Source organism: Humulus lupulus, chromosome 8, assembly GCF_963169125.1.
Source record: "Humulus lupulus chromosome 8, drHumLupu1.1, whole genome shotgun sequence".
In the NCBI taxonomy this organism is placed as follows: domain Eukaryota; kingdom Viridiplantae; phylum Streptophyta; class Magnoliopsida; order Rosales; family Cannabaceae; genus Humulus; species Humulus lupulus.
Window position 1 is genome coordinate 15169824 of NC_084800.1, and position 16344 is coordinate 15186167.

General features: G+C 32.5%; 3 protein-coding genes across 3 annotated transcripts; 1 reads left to right on the forward strand and 2 right to left on the reverse strand.

The window, feature by feature from the left end:
- Positions 1 to 2962: 2962 nt before the first annotated feature.
- LOC133795063 (uncharacterized) lies at positions 2963 to 3481 on the reverse strand. The gene has a single exon (XM_062232514.1). It carries the CDS (start codon positions 3479 to 3481, stop codon positions 2963 to 2965), a length of 519 nt encoding a protein of 172 aa, XP_062088498.1.
- A 1589-nt stretch (positions 3482 to 5070) lies between these two features.
- Positions 5071 to 6423, reverse strand: LOC133794738 (chlorophyll a-b binding protein 6, chloroplastic). Its single transcript, XM_062232125.1, has 4 exons — positions 6183 to 6423; positions 5989 to 6091; positions 5581 to 5869; positions 5071 to 5443 (listed from the first exon to the last, which is right to left on the reverse strand). Exons 1-4 carry the CDS (start codon positions 6368 to 6370, stop codon positions 5298 to 5300), a joined length of 726 nt encoding a protein of 241 aa, XP_062088109.1. The 5' UTR covers positions 6371 to 6423; the 3' UTR covers positions 5071 to 5297.
- A 2753-nt stretch (positions 6424 to 9176) lies between these two features.
- On the forward strand, positions 9177 to 14766 carry LOC133793503 (low affinity inorganic phosphate transporter 1-like). Its single transcript, XM_062230838.1, has 2 exons — positions 9177 to 9214; positions 13230 to 14766. Exons 1-2 carry the CDS (start codon positions 9177 to 9179, stop codon positions 14764 to 14766), a joined length of 1575 nt encoding a protein of 524 aa, XP_062086822.1.
- The last annotated feature ends 1578 nt before the right edge of the window (positions 14767 to 16344 follow it).

The following is a 16344-nucleotide window of genomic DNA, read 5'->3' on the forward strand; positions in this document are numbered from 1 at the left end:
TAAAGCCATTTATTTTTATTCACAAAAGAGTAACTACCCAAAATATGTGGGATAGTATTCTGCATCCTTCTCTATAAATAGAGAAGCCATGCACTATTGTAAAGGACCGAAGTTCTGATCCTTGAGAGAAAACTCTGTAGAATTCATGCTAAAGAATTGTTCAGAGATAATCTTGAGGTTAATAACAGAGACTCGTGGACTAGGCAGATTTAACTGCTGAACCACGTAAAAAACCGTGTGTTTGATTCGTTTGTTTCTTTTGGCCATTGTCTTTAATTGTTTACGTGCTCTCTTCTTTTATCTGTTGACGAAAAACGGCGTCAACAATCTCGAAAGGCCATGCGACCTCGAAAGATGTCTCCAGCTTGAAAGGTGACAGGAAACCTGGGAGGCTAAAGCCTTAGAGATACGTGATAACCACCTTGAATATCTACAAGTGTTATAAATATGAGATGTAATCCTCATTATTGTAAATCCCCTGGAATCGTGGGATATTATTTGATCAGTTATACGTCTCCTGGTCTTCAGGGGACGTTTCCTTTTATATCTGATTATAGCCATTTATTTTATTCACAAAAAGAGTAACTACCCAAAATATGTGGGGTAGTATTCTACGGCCTTCTCTATAAATAGAGAGGCCATGCACCATTGTAGATGACCGAAATTCTGATCCTTGAGAGAAAACTCTGGAGAATTCATTCTTGAAGAATTCCTAGAGATAATCTTGAGTTTAATAACAAATACTCGTGGACTAGGCAGACTTAACTGCTGAACCACGTAAAAATCGTGTGTTTGATTTGTTTTATTGTATTTGACCATTATCAATTATTGTTTATGTGCTCTTCTTTCACTGTTTGACGAAAAACGGCGTCAACAGCAATAAAGCACCTATAAAGCAAATTTATAAATTTAATCAATGCACTATTATTAAATTTTAATTTCTCAATATTATTAAATTCTACTTAATTAAATCTATTGATAAATCAAAATTTAATATCATACAACCTATGTATATAGAATATATAAAATTAAAATAATATTCAAATTCAGTTAAATCAATCACATATTCAAATTTAATACCAATTACAGATTTAGTTTTTTAAAACTCAAAAATAGTTTACAGATATTGAACCAATCACATTTTCAGAAACATGTTTTTAGTCACTAAATTCAAATTTTCATTTCAGAATCTCACTTTTTAAAAATACAGTTTTTTAATCGCAAACCAATCAGACCCTTAGGTTCCTAATCACATTTATTCAAAAGCTCTCAAACTTTTTCTTCATTATTTTTTGGCTATTTTATACAAATTTTTTATTAATGACATGCTTAGTTAGAAGCAACTGAAAAGGTTGAAATTTTAGTGCAAAACCCACGTGCGCATCCCATCTGTTTGGTCAATTGCCTTAGAGCAACTCAAATGGTGGTTACCTGTCGCTGCCCAAAATCTCGAAGTCATTCAAAAATAATTTTTTTATTTTCTCTCTCATTCACATAATTTTTAACCATATTTTCCATAAAAATATTTCAATGCTAAGTCACTCTAAAAATTGCCAACTATGTCCCACATATCATTATTTAATATATTATTTTGTAAATAGATTTATTGTCCCACTAAATTTTTTAAATTCATATATCACTACAACAAAATAGATGTTTTATGACTTTAATTGGGAGACATTGGAAGTCTACAATGTCTCCCACTTAGTGAGACGTTGTTGCTAGGGTCATTGTAGGTATATATTCCACGTCTCCCGTTGGGAGAGGTGGAAAGTCAAACGTTGACTTTCCACCTCTCCCATTGGGAGACGTGGGAAGTCACTCACCTCTCCCAATGGGAGACGTGGGAAGTCTCCCACCTCTCCCATTGGGAGACATTGAAAGTCTCCCACATTTAAACGACTATATTTTAACAACTATATTTTAATGGCTATATGTCACCATGTCAATAAATATCAAATTTCAATCTTCCTTTTACTCAACTCTCCATTCCATCATTCAATTTACTCTCTCATTCATCATATTGCACAACATTATTGTCGATAATGAAATAGATGCATAAGAGAGTTTGTTTGATTTTAATTATGATGAAGGTCCGCCGACACCCCAACAGTTGAAGTATTGCATGAACCTATTTCTGACTTCCCAACAATGCTTCAAAGAAATGCTGAAATTCGTGATAGAATCATTCATCGCAATCTTCCGGCATACTTTGGAAATTCGTGGAGCACATGTGGTCAAAATTTGGAAAACATTTCAATTAACACATTTTTTTAATTATGTTAGATTGATTAATTGTGATTATGTCATTTTATGAGCTACTTTTAAATTTCGTCTAACTTAAATATAATATAATATTTATTTATCTTTATACACTACAACAAATTCTACTTTCAATGACTCCCTACAATGTCTTACACCATTGGTGTAAGACATTAAAAATTAGAAGGGATTTTAAATGGCTAATGGTGTAAGACATTGAAAGTGCATATTAATGGTTACAATTGGAAGACATTAAAAATAGTGGAAGACGTTGGAAATAGGCTGGTAGTGATTTATGGGTACATCCAACGTCTCCCACTGGGAGACGTGCCACGTGTCCCACGTCTCCCAACGTGTAAGACATTGTAGAGAGAGAGTAAATTCAAACAAACTCTCTTATGCATCTATTTCATTATCGACAATAATGTTGTGCAATATGATGAATGAGAGAGTAAATTGAATGATGGAATGGAGAGTTGAGTAAAAGGAAGATTGAAATTTGATATTTATTGACATGGTGACATATATAGCCATTAAAATATAGTTGTTAAAATATAGCCGTTAAAATATAGTAGTTAAAATATAGTCGTTAAAAGATCGGTGTTAAAATATAGCCGTAATTCACTCACTAAATAATAAAGGATAATTTATTTAAATAAAATAATACAAAAATATGGTGATTGATAAAAATACATAGCAATTACAACTTCAGGAAATTAGTCTTAATATAAGTACACAAATTTTCATGATCTTTCTTTTGCTCGGGAGTCATATATGACGTGTCCATGATGAGATAATCCATGTATTTTGTCATCCTATTATCTTCTGTCTTTTTCTCCCTTATCGTCACCAATTTCTCCAATGCAGATGCTTTCCGTTCATTAATCTCTATAATGCAGTATGTGTCTTTTTTTCCCTTCCCTTTTCTCTTTGCTGCCTTTTGGCCAGTAGGGCACACTTCATGTACTTCATCATCATTAATGTCTGCATTGGACGATGAAGTATATGCCCCTGATTCTGACACCTTTGTTCTCTTACCACCTCTTGATTGGTACATTGTATTCCATTTCAGCTCATCATTTACCAATCTCCAATAGTCTACATGCATAAAATTTGAGTTGTTATTTTTCAGATTTATACATGTAATGTGCATTCTCAAGAATCTGCTCATCAGACCAACCACTATGATGTGCTTGTTATACTCGTTTATAACACTCATTGAAACGCGCAACATTTTGATTCATCTTGTTCCAATGGTCTTTCCATTGCCTTCCAATTCTTGTTTGCTCACCTTTTTGGTTAGTGTTGTAGTATTCTGCGATTCGAACACAGAAATTTGCAAAAGTTTGGTCATTCCCCACGACAACATCCTTAAATGTATTAAGTCATCCACTTATCAGAGGCATAGTTGCTTCCTTGCTCCATTTGACTTTACCTTTATGGCCTGATTCATCCTCATTGAGTAGAATCACATTTTCCAACCCTTCAACACCATATTCATGTTAGATTTTAGAGCCAGATGTCGATGACGTTTCACGATTCAAATCAATACTAGACTTTTCCATACTTGGCCTACATTGAAAATTTTGATTGAATTGGGAATATTGAAAATTTGGACTTTGGGGGTTGGTATGTGGAGAATTTGATAGATTTTGAAAAACTTGAAAATATTGAAAATTTGGATTTTGGAAGTTGGTTGGTGGAGAAGTTTGGGAATCCATAGGTAAGTGACAAGAATCATGAGGATCCATCTAAAAACCAATTGGTGACCAATTGGTGATTAGTGGAGTTACACATGTTCTTATTAATGATTCAATAGTAAGAAAAGAAAATTTATATTATTGATAATTTTGAAGAAGAATGTATGAAATTGTATGAAAATTGAATGAAATTGATGAGTATATTAATAGAATAAAAAAATTAAATAAATTGTTTAAAAAAAAAATAAATCAATGGTAAAAAAAACGGTTATTTTGATAATTGTTTAAATGTTTAAACGTTACATATTATAATAAAAAATCAAAACAAAAAGGAAAGGAAAGTACTGTTGCATAATAGAAGCAAAAGTGCTACCAAATTTTCTCCAATCCATTAGCACCGTGTCCTGTCAGAAACAATCAGCAAGTTGCCATTTTGGCAACAAGCATTGAAGTTGCTCTGAGAGGCCAAAACGCAAGAAAGATGATAGATTCATGATTTTCCAGCTTTATCAATTATACCATTAGGAATGGTTTCAAATCTTCTATGGCTTACTCCCCACAAAAAAAAAAATCTTCTAGGATTACGCATTATGGTTTTGATCTCACCTGCAATTGTGTATATGGCAAACATGTTAGTGGGAAATAATTAATCTTTCTTTCATCTTCTCACAAGCTCTTATTCTTTCGTAATATAGGTTGGTGGGTGGAGCCAAGTATACAAACTACAAACAAAGGGTTGACATTTTGTTACAATAACTGGAGAGCAGGACATGAGGAGGCTCCCCTTTCACTCCGCCCTCCTTATGCATTTATTCTTTTCAGATCTTTTTCTGGAGAACAAGCCCATGCCAAGTTAATCCGATTCAACTTATTAACTTCTTATTGATGAATAAGCCCAAAAATATAGAGGTTTTAAAATTGTTAATGGAGGGTGCATGGGTATTCAATTTTAAGTATATTTAATTTCAGTTTTATTTAAGATTTTAGTTTAATTAATTGAGTTAAAATAGAGATTAAAGTTTTATTTCTAATTTTGTTTTAATTTTTTATTTTAAATTTGTTTAAATTAAATTTAAAAGTAAATTTTTCAAACCAGAAAGTGGACTAATGAAGCAAAATACATGATCCATGATCCAAAATGGTATTAACTATGTACTCAAGATACATAACATGCACGAGGTCACATACGTATCCTTACTGCTAGTTACTTCGGAATGGATATCCGGTAGTCACGTATATTAATTATCAAACAAATCAAGCGTGAAGACTTCGGATTCAATATTACAAATGGATACATGGAATTTTGCATGCGAGTGTAAACTAATTTAAAGCTTTTCAAAGCGATCTTGGGACAATGATATCTCCAATGTTGTTGTGCCATGGGTCAGCCAAGTGAGTGGCCAAATTCTCCAATGGACCGGTTCCAGGGTAAGCTGATTGCTGAACACAGAACCCCACGAAAGCCAACAGTGCAAGCCGACCTATATATACATACCATATTGAAAAATGTGAGTTAACTATTTAATTGATTTGAAGTTCATCATAGCGTTAAAAAAAATAAAAAATAAAAAAAAATTGAAACTTCTCCTATGTAGGCAAAATGGGGTCCAAGTCCTACCGTTCTTGATCTCCTTGACTTTGTATTCCTTGAATTTTTCTGGGTCTTTGGAGTATCCTAAGGGGTCAAATGCTCCACCAGGGTACTTCTTCTTCTCAGGGTCCTTTTCCATGCTACGTTGGTGCTCTACAAAGGCAATGGAGAGGAACTCAATGACCAAAATGGTAGGCAAAGTCCCCCATGGAACAGGGTTTCCCAAGTATGTAGCTTGTCCTCCTGGAAGTGCTGCCCATTCTTGAGCCTTTACCCAGTTCCCCAAACCCAACGCCTCTGGTACCAAAATCCCTGGCTGCAAATCAAATATATTTTTATTTATAATTTATTTAAATTTTACACAAATCAATTAAACATTCATTTTGGTTGAGTAATTTTAACAAACAGGTGTAAGGTGGAACTTGAAAGACTTACAACAGCAAGCATAGCCCATCTGCAGTGAATCAGCTCAGATTCCTTAAACCTCTCCAAGTTCTCAGGCACTTCACCAAGGCGAAGAGGGTCGAAACCAAAGTCACTGAAACCCCATAATCAACCAAAATATAGTTAGACAAACTTGAATACATTGGTATAATCACACACTTCACATAGTTTTTTATTTCAGTTACCCGGGCGCGGAGCCATCAAGGTAAGGAGGGCGGGGCTGACCCGGCATCCAGTCGGCGGTCATGGAGAACCGTGACGAGGCATTGACACAGGAAAGCTGGCCGGATGTGGTGAATTTTGACTTGGAGGAGGAGAGGACCGACGGGAAAGCGGTGGCGATGCCACAGCTCATTAAGGTGTTGGCTGCCATTTTTTATTTATTTTCTTGGAGTTGTGGACTGAGCTGAGAGAGATTTGGTTATGGAGGAAATAAAGGAAGCAGTGAAGTATGTATTAGATATTGGGTGAATCCGAAGGTAGATTGTCATTGGCTAATGCTGGCTTGCGTGTGACTTGTTATTGGGCCACGTGGGCTTTCTCAATCCTAAGGGTGATTACATGGATTATCCAATTTATATGTGGCTTCAAATTTCTTCATTAATGAATGGTGTAGGAGAGTGCATGTGGGACTCATATCATGGAACAAAAAATCTTCTGTCCCCTTTTCTATGTCTTAATCCTGTCACCAATAATTAAATATTGACACATCATTTACTTTGAGACAACAACTAATTGAGGTCTTACACTAAAAATGTTCTTTAATTTTCTGCTAATTATACCAAACATTTCTCCTTTCATCTTCTTCTTCCATTTTTAATTTTTTTAGTGAAAAAAGAGAGTCCGGTCTTGCAATGAATACATTGCAGAAGAAATTGATATCATCCTAGCACTAGTTTAAAAATATCTGTGTTAATTTTTTTTTTCTATATTTTTTAGGAAGGAATGTAATTCATTGACATGGGAGGAGTACAAAGGGAGCTAAACTAAGATTCCACAGAAAATGTGGTGTCTACTGTCTACTTGAATGTTCCTAAGATAATACAGTTCATGTCTAGTGAGCTAGAATATGAGCAAATAACTTTTTAATACATGATTAAAATTTAAAAGTACAGCCCGAGAAGATGTTTAATCATATGAAGAGTAATAGAACAAAAACCCGCAATCTATTAATGGTGACTGCATATATAGAACATTATTTTGTTGACTTTTTAGTCATTATTTTATTTTCAAAAAAAAAACATTCACGTATTGTTATATTCCAGTACATTTATGTATATACTAAACTCCGTACATTTATATATATACTATATTAAAGCAGCATGTTTAGTATTATTTATAAAATTTATTAATTATTTTTATTAAATTTATATTAATATTATATAAATTTTAAATAAATATTTTATTTTAATTAAATAATTTATTTATTTTTGTTTATAAATTTATGTTTGTCTTAGTTTTTGAATTTGGGAGTGACAACAAGAGATTATATATTATATATTTAATGTAATATTAAATATTATATGTGAATTTTAAATTTAAACTTTTTGTTAGTTTTAAAAAAAAAATTATTGCTAATTGACAGTAAATTATATTATATGTTTAATATAATATTATTCTAATAAGTGAGTTTAAGTTTAATTAAATTTTATTTAAGTTATAAAACGTATGATTTTATTATCTATATATCTATATAAATGAAAACACCAAAAAGATATGTGGCACTCTAAAATTGCTCCAATACATTCATTCTATTTTATCATTTTTTTCACTTTTTTTTTATTCTTCTTTTTAAGCATTCTTCATTTTTTTCACTTTTTTTTTATTTTCACTTTCTATTTTCTAATTTTTTTTATTCTACTATTTTTTCTAATTTTAAAATAAGATATTTGTGAAAAACTAATTTTCTAATAATTATATCATTATTATTAATATATTTTATATTTTTTCTAATTATTTTATAGATTTATTTATACAAAATTTATAATTTTTACAAAAAATCACGCAAAGCTTATAATTAATAACAATAATAAAAATAACAATCTATATATTTATTTAAAAGAGAACACCAAAGAGATATATGTCACTCTAAAATTTCTCCGAAGCATTCTTTCTATTTTATCATTTTTTCACTTTTTTTTATTCTTCTTTTTAAGCATTCTTCATTTTTTTTTACTTTTTTTTTTATTTCACTTTCTATTTTCTAATTATTTTATTCTACTATTTTTTTTAATCTTAAATAAGATAGTTGTGAATAACTAATTTTCTAATAATTATATCATTATTATTAATATATTTTATATTTTTTCTAATTATTTTATAGATTTATTTATACATAATTTATAATTTTTACAAAAAATAACACAAAGCTTATAATTAATAACAATAAATAAATAAAACCAAGCTTACAACAACTTGTTTGAATTTTATTTTTGGAACTTTAATTATTTAGAATTTCTAAAAGAATTTTTTTTTAAAATATATTTTTTAATCATTACAAAAGACTGCGCGAAGCAAGATTATGTTTTCTAGTTGTTATCCCAAAATTTGAAAATGATGATGTAGCAATAAAATTGACAAGTGGCATGGATTAGTTGGGTGATATGACTTAGCAGTAGCCCAATACATCAGTGAAGAGTTTGGACTGCTTGAGAAATGTCATAACCAAGCCAAATGCACCCGAGGAGAATACTTGGGCTAAGGTGTGCCCGGTCGGACCTTGGTCCAAGGATAGCATTCCAAGAGGTCCGGTCGGACCTTAGTCCGAGGAGTCCAAGTGGTGTGCTCGGACCTTAGTTCGAGGAGTCCAAGTGATGGGCTCGGACCCTAGTCCGAGGAGAGGCCACAAGAGGTCCGGTCGGACTTGGATCCGAGGAGGGGCACAAGTGATGTGCTCGGACCTTGGCCCGAGGAGGGCACTCCAAGAGGTCCGGTCGGACCATGTCCGAGGAGAAGCCCCATGCATGTGTTCGGACCTTGATCCGAGGAGAGCCAAGGAAAGTGTGGCTCGGACCTTGATCCGAGGAGAGCCAAGGAAAGTGTGGCTCGGACCTTGGTCCGAGGAGAGCCAATGAGCATGGTCGGACTTTGGTCCGAGGAGCAGTCCAAGGGGTATGGTCCATATGCATGTGTCCAGCATGCATATGACCGACCAGCACTTGTGTGTGTCCAGCATGCATATGTCCGACCAGCACTTGTGTGTGTCCAGTATGCATGTGTTCGACCAGAAGAAGATATTCATCAAACAAATAGACCAGACTACATTAAATTCCCAGAAACGGCTTCAACAAGAATCGATCTGGGCACACGCGGGAATCTCTCATTTCTCGCTCAAATTGAGGATTCTGTTGTATTTTGAATATTTTGTGTAATTTAAATATAATATGAGTAATAAAATATCTCGATCCTAAGGGGATATCAGTTGTTGATCCCAAGCCTATAAATAGAGGGATAATGGGATCAAAAAATGACTTTTTGGCAATTTGAGATTTGGTCTAAGTTTCTAGAGAGAGAAAGTGTGTTTTCCTTGAGAGAGAACCCTTTTTGTATTCCTGAAAATTTACACTGAAGAAACTCAGTTGACACTGGTTCATCTGATCTTGAGTGTAGATAAAGTAATAAAATCTCTAAGTGGATTAGGCTATTACCGACTGAACGGGGCTGAACCACTATAAAAATTTTGTGTGTTATTTACTTTTCTTGATTAAACTGTCTGTGTCGTTTAAATTCTCTTGAATGTTTATCGATTTTTACGTTCTCACGTCGTTGGCTAAAAACACAGTCAACACTAGTATATATATAAAGAATGATTTTAAGGAGATGATGATGTGGCACTCTAAAATCTCTTTAAAGCAATTTTTCTATTTTCTCCTTTAATTTATTTTTTTTAATTCATTTTAGTTGTATATTTATTTAAATTAAAATAAGATATTTATAAATTATTTATTTTAAATAATTAATATTATATATAAATATCTCATATTATATATAATATAATAACATGAGTTTTTATCTCAGTACACTTAAAGTCTTCTTTTTTTTTTTTAAAAAAACGTAATTTTTTTTAAAGAAAAAGAAACATTACACAATCCACATTAACATGTTTATTTTTTTAAAAAAAAATTAATTTAGTTACACATTAGTTTAAATTTAGTTACACATTAGTATAAATTATATATGCATACAATAGTTTTTAATATAATTACGAATGATAGTTTTATTTCTAAAAAAATATTTATTTTTATTCATTTTAAATGTAAAATTGTTATAATTATTAAATTGTTATTATCAAACTAATTAGAATCATCTATTAAATATCTAACATAAATTTATGTAATTATTTATAGGTAAGTCACGACTACTAATATATATAATTATTTTTAAAATGTATATAAAAAAACTCATATTATTAAAATATTAGTAGTTACTATCTAAATATCTAAAATTAAAAAAATTTCACACGTTTTTTTAGATACGTTTTCTCCTATTTCTTATTTACATTAATTAATTTTTTTTAAAAAAAATGTAGTTACACTGATAAATTACCACACACGTTATAATAATAATAAATGTAATTTTTTAAATTTAAATGAGATATTTATAAGATATTATTTAAATATATATATATAAATATCTCTTTGTGAATCTCATGTATATTCTAAACATTCTCTATTAATCTCATATTTTCCTTTACTCTAATTAATATATATTTTTTCTCATCTTCTCTCTAAACTCTTTCAATTTCAATTCTCAATGAATTTGAATGATTTACGTGTTAGTGATAACACAATCATCTCGGGTTTTTATTCAATTATTAATATTTGTTAATTTTTAAAGTTTTTATTTTAAATTATTGATTGTTATATTCTAACATCTTCATCTTATTTTTCCATCATGTTTTAGATGTTATCAGATGTTTATGTAGTGTGGGTGATATTGAAATTGTTAATATGATGTTGTTTGTAATCATATACTTTCTCAAATCTCCAAAACATTGTGCCACCATCAGATCAAGTGTCTTTGATTTGTATGTTACGGTATCCTTTTATTCCATGTCTTAGATTTTATTCACGAGGAAAAATACAAAACTAAAGGCTATACAAAACCGCTCAACATTTAAAAAAAATGAAGAAAAAAACAATTATTGCTAGAATAAATATATCTACCAAATTGTTTCATTTAAAAAATAATAATAATGGAGATCTAATGTTGTTTTTTAAAGAACCAACCAACAAATTTTAAATATTGCAGGAAAAAAAAAACAAAACAAAAAAAACAATAAGAAAACTAAAAACAAAATTAAACAAATTTTGATTTATTGGCTTTGTGATTTGGTACAATACAACCGTTTTAGGTTCTATTTCTTTTTTTTTTGGAGTATGGTACAAATCTATGTGTGATTGTGAGAAAAATCAGGGATCACAAAATTATTATAGCAATGATCATAGTTAAAATTCATATTGATCATATAGTTAATTAAAAACATTGATGGATAAATAATAAAAAATATAAAAGTAATTTCTGGAGTCATAACCCAATTATTCAAATTCTGAATAGTTATATTCAAATTTGTATTATTATAATAATTTATTTTTGAAGAGGGATATAATTTATTGATATCTTGAAAAAGTTTAATCATTTTCATTTAAAAAAAATCTTTTGAGTGAAATAAAATGAAACAACTTCATAACAAACTTAATAAATTGATGGACAATTCATAACCACCAAGGCCAAATTATAGAGAAAACACTGTCATAAAAAAAATAGTTTATTCATAATATTTATACTTTTTATTTAAACGTAAATAGTTTTATTAAAAATATACGTTCACAACATGTATAAATTATAATAATAAACGTCATATTTTTCTTATTTTTTATTCTACCTTTCTAATTTATGGCTATTAATTAATCAACGAAAAAACTCTATCTATTTTCTATTTTTTATTTTAATAATAATTATAATATATGTGAATTAAAAAATATCTATATATAATAATAATACTAATAATCTATCTATTTTTATTTTTAACTTTTGATAAAACACTTAATCCTAAAGTTAGATTTTATTAATAAATGGTCTAAATAGGCAATCGACAAAAATACATGTGATTCAAATAATCTATCTATTTATTCATGTTTTTAACATTTTGACAAAATACGCGATCCGCAAGTTAATTTTTAAAAATAAAGGATCAAACGAGTAATCGGCTAAAATACAAGGTTCAAAATGGTATGAACCCTCACAAAAAATATATAAATTTATATAATTTGCTTTTTATAAAAAAAATTTAACTTTTTGAATAAATACATGGTCTAAAGGTAATTTTTAAAATTAAAGTGTCAAAATGGGTAATCGACCAATATATAGTGTTCAAATAATCGATCTTTCTATTCCTATTTTTAATATTTTGACAAAATACGATGTCTAAAAGTAAATTTTTAAAAATAAATGATCCAAATGGGCAATCGGCCAAAATAACTCTTATTATTCATAATTTTTCGAAAACCTACTGGAGATTTTTTATACAATAAACATCATCATTAAAAAATTATAGTCGAGACATCATCACGTGGCCATGTAAGAAACATGTTGTACGAGTAGAATAAAAATGAATCTCAACTACATAATCTCTAAAAATATATATTTTTTATTATTACAAAAGACTATGCAAAACACGACTATATTTTCTAATTAAAATATAATTTTACTTATCTAAAATATCCCGTATCCCAAATTCCCACCCCGTAGCGTCATCTAAATTTTAAATATATTTTTAAGCTATCTAAATTTTATAAAATAATAAATAAATAAAAGTTCACTAACTATCCATTTCCAAATCCATTATCAATTTATTATTTCTCTATATTAATCTCTTCCACAAGGTTTTATTTAAAAGTAAGTTTATAATTTAAAAAATTTCAAGATATCCAAAAATATTTTTTTTTTAAAAAAACATATATTAGTTGTAAATTATACCAGATATAAAAATATCGATAAATAAAATATCAAAAACATTTAAAAATATCAAAAAAGATAAAATCAAATATGAAAATATCTAACTAACCTTATAAATACCCTCTCGTGCTTAGGGTTTCTGATTCACAATTCACATCAGTTGAGAGAGAAAAAGGGAACGAGAAGAAAACAGTAGACATGGCCCCTGATACGACCGAAGTAGTGGGTACTGATGAGAACCAGAAACCGGGATTCAACTTCAGCGTAATGGACAGAGCCAAAATCCAATGTTACCATCTAAAAGCCGTCGTTATAACCGGAATGGGATTTTTCACCGATGCATATGACCTCTTCTGCATCTCACTAGTCACAAAGCTCTTGGGCCGCATCTACTACCACGTCGAGGGCTCTACCAGGCCTGGAAGTCTCCCTCCAAACGTGTCTGCCGCCGTAAACGGCGTCGCCTTATGTGGAACCCTAGCCGGACAGCTCTTCTTCGGTTGGCTCGGCGACAAGCTAGGCCGCAAGCGCGTCTACGGTGTCACCCTTATCCTCATGGTGGTCAGCTCAATCGGCTCGGCTCTTTCCTTCGGGAGTTCACCAACCGCCGTCGTGGTCACCCTCTGCTTCTTTCGCTTCTGGCTAGGGTTCGGAATCGGTGGCGATTATCCTCTCTCCGCCACCATCATGGCCGAGTACTCGTCCACAACCACGCGAGGCGCTTTCATCGCTGCTGTCTTCGCCATGCAAGGATTCGGGATCCTCTCCGGTGGGGCCGTTGCCATCCTCATCTCGCATATTTTTCGGAGCGTGTTCCCGGCACCGGCTTATTCGGTTGACCCGTTGGCTTCAACTCCGGCAGAAGCCGATTACGTGTGGAGAATCATCTTAATACTTGGAGCATTGCCGGCGGTTTTAACTTATTACTGGCGCATGACGCTTCCGGAGACGCCGCGGTACACGGCATTGGTTGCCAAGGACCAAAAGAAGGCGTGCCAAGACATGTCAAAAGTTCTCCAAGTCGATATACAGAACGACAGTACCATTTCCGTCGAAGAAAGAAACGAGAAGTCGTTTGGGCTATTCTCAAGCCAGTTCCTCAAACGACACGGCTTTCATTTACTCGGAACCGCCGCCGCTTGGTTCTTCGTCGACGTGGCTTACTATAGCCAAAACCTGTTCCAGAAGGACATATTCAGCGCCGTGGGGTGGTTGCCGGCGGCGAAGACCATGAGCGCTCTCGACGAGCTTTTCAAGATTGGAAGGGCCCAATTCTTGATAGCCTTATGTGGTACTGTCCCGGGTTACTGGTTTACCGTGGCCTTAATCGATCGGATCGGGCGGTTCAAGATTCAGACGGCGGGTTTCTTCTTCATGACAGTGTTCATGTTCTCTTTGGCTTTACCGTATCACCACTGGACGGCCGCAGGGAACCACACCGGATTCGTGGTGATGTACGGACTCACATTCTTCTTTGCCAACTTCGGGCCCAACGCAACGACCTTCATTGTGCCGGCGGAGATTTTTCCAGCGAGATTCCGTTCGACGTGTCACGGGATATCGGCTGCGGCCGGTAAGGCGGGGGCCATAGTTGGGGCTTTCGGTTTCCTCTACGCAGCGCAGAGCCAGGACAAGACGAAGACAGATGCCGGGTACCCAGCCGGAATTGGAATGAAGAATTCTCTTATGGTGCTGGGAGTGATCAATCTGTTTGGGTTGCTCTTTACTTTTCTTGTCCCAGAATCTAAGGGAAAATCATTAGAGGAGATGTCACGAGAGAATGAAGTTGATGACCCTTCTGCTAGGGTTTAGCTTCTTGTTTTGAGTTTGTATTTATTTCTTCAGTTTTTTTTTTCAAAAATATTTCTTCAATTGTTAATACGTTTCAATTTTGTTCAGAACATTATACCATTAATATCAGACATGTTATTAAATAATTTGACTTTTAATTAGCTAGCGGCCGGTATACGTACGAGATTCATCATATAATTAATTAATGCCAAAAATTACAGGGAAACTAATAGAACAACTATTTTTAGAAATTAATCAGAAGATTAATTTTTAGTTTAAAAAATAAACGTATTTAACATCTCGGACTTTATTAATTGGCTAATTTTTTATAAAAAAAAATTATGGCTTTTCTTTTCTGTGGCTTTTTTTTCATATAAATTATTTTCAAGTTTCTCAATTAAGCTATAAAATACGATACGTAACCTTAGCAACCACTTCGAACTCATTAGGCATGTTGTTCTGTTTTCTTCAAATAATTATTATCAATTATATATTATTTCGTACTATTTTAGCTGAAAGAAATCGTGAAACAAAAAACTTATACAAACTAGAGCATCCAAATTGTCTAAGAACTTATTTTTTTTGAAAAAAAATATTACAGTTCTCCTCCTTAAGAATAAGAAGTTGCAAAGAAGCCAACTATGCAAGAGATACTTCTACATATATATGAAAATCGTGATGGTGGGAGTAAAGTTAAAATGAGTTTAGATTAAATAATTGTGAAATTCAAGTGTTGAAGAACATCTCCATAGTGGTAATAGCAACATCATTGGTTGTCAAAAGTACACAACTCATCTTAAAATATTTTTTTAATTTTTATTTTCTCTCTCATCCACATTACATTTGGCACCAAAATTATCTTCAACAGACCTAGCAATGTCACGTTGGCATGTGATCTGGCAAAGAGTGGTCAAGCCAACTTCTGTGGCTAAAGTGGTGGAGATGCTCTAAATAGGTAAAGATTACTATCGAATCAAGCTAGAAATGGGGCCTACTTGGAAACACAAATCTTCAAACTATTAAAAAATAAATGGATATTTGCGGCATAAGTACCCCCAATGTTTGGGGTTTGTAACCGACATAAACTCAATCTTTTTTTAGCGGGGAAAGTAGCCAAAGTTAGAAAAGCAGTAATTATGTTAGTTCCTGTCTGTTTAGCTCCATTTGGTGATGACTGGACCAACACGTGTCGCTTCGTGATCAGAGCCAGGTCGACCCCTTCACCTTCCTTCTAGAGAGAAAACCCAAACCTAACCACAAATGTCTTTAATTCCTCAAAATCCTAGCTCATCGAAGAATCAGCTCTCAATGTTTTCTACTCCGGTCTCTGGCCTCCTCTGGGTCTCCTTCACTCAAAAGGTCTTCAGCCCATAAACTTGTCTGCATGTATGAACTCTCTTACATCTCTGATGATGATAAGATTGTCCCATTCGAACTACCTCTCATAAATCATTACCATGTCTTCTCCAAATCACAAAGCATACTCACTCGATCCATAAAAACCCTTATATGCCAACAACCCAAGTTAGTCAAAGAATACATCCAATCAACAAAGTTTAACCAATGTAACCTACTTGCTACTGGGCAAGAACAACTAGT

Bases quoted from the DNA above. Each gene is read 5' to 3' on its own strand.
- LOC133795063 (XM_062232514.1), bottom strand. From the start codon at position 3,481: ATGAGTGTTATAAACGAGTATAACAAGCACATCATAGTGGTTGGTCTG.
- LOC133794738 (XM_062232125.1), bottom strand. From the start codon at position 6,370: ATGGCAGCCAACACCTTAATGAGCTGTGGCATCGCCACCGCTTTCCCG. The intron at 5,870-5,988 runs GTAAGTCTTTCA...TTTGATTTGCAG, and splicing joins GATGGGCTATGCTTGCTGTT to CCAGGGATTTTGGTACCAGA. The intron at 5,444-5,580 runs GTAGGACTTGGA...ATGTATATATAG, and splicing joins AGTCAAGGAGATCAAGAACG to GTCGGCTTGCACTGTTGGCT.
- LOC133793503 (XM_062230838.1), top strand. From the start codon at position 9,177: ATGTCCGACCAGCACTTGTGTGTGTCCAGTATGCATGT. The intron at 9,215-13,229 runs GTTCGACCAGAA...CGTAATGGACAG, and splicing joins TGTGTGTCCAGTATGCATGT to AGCCAAAATCCAATGTTACC.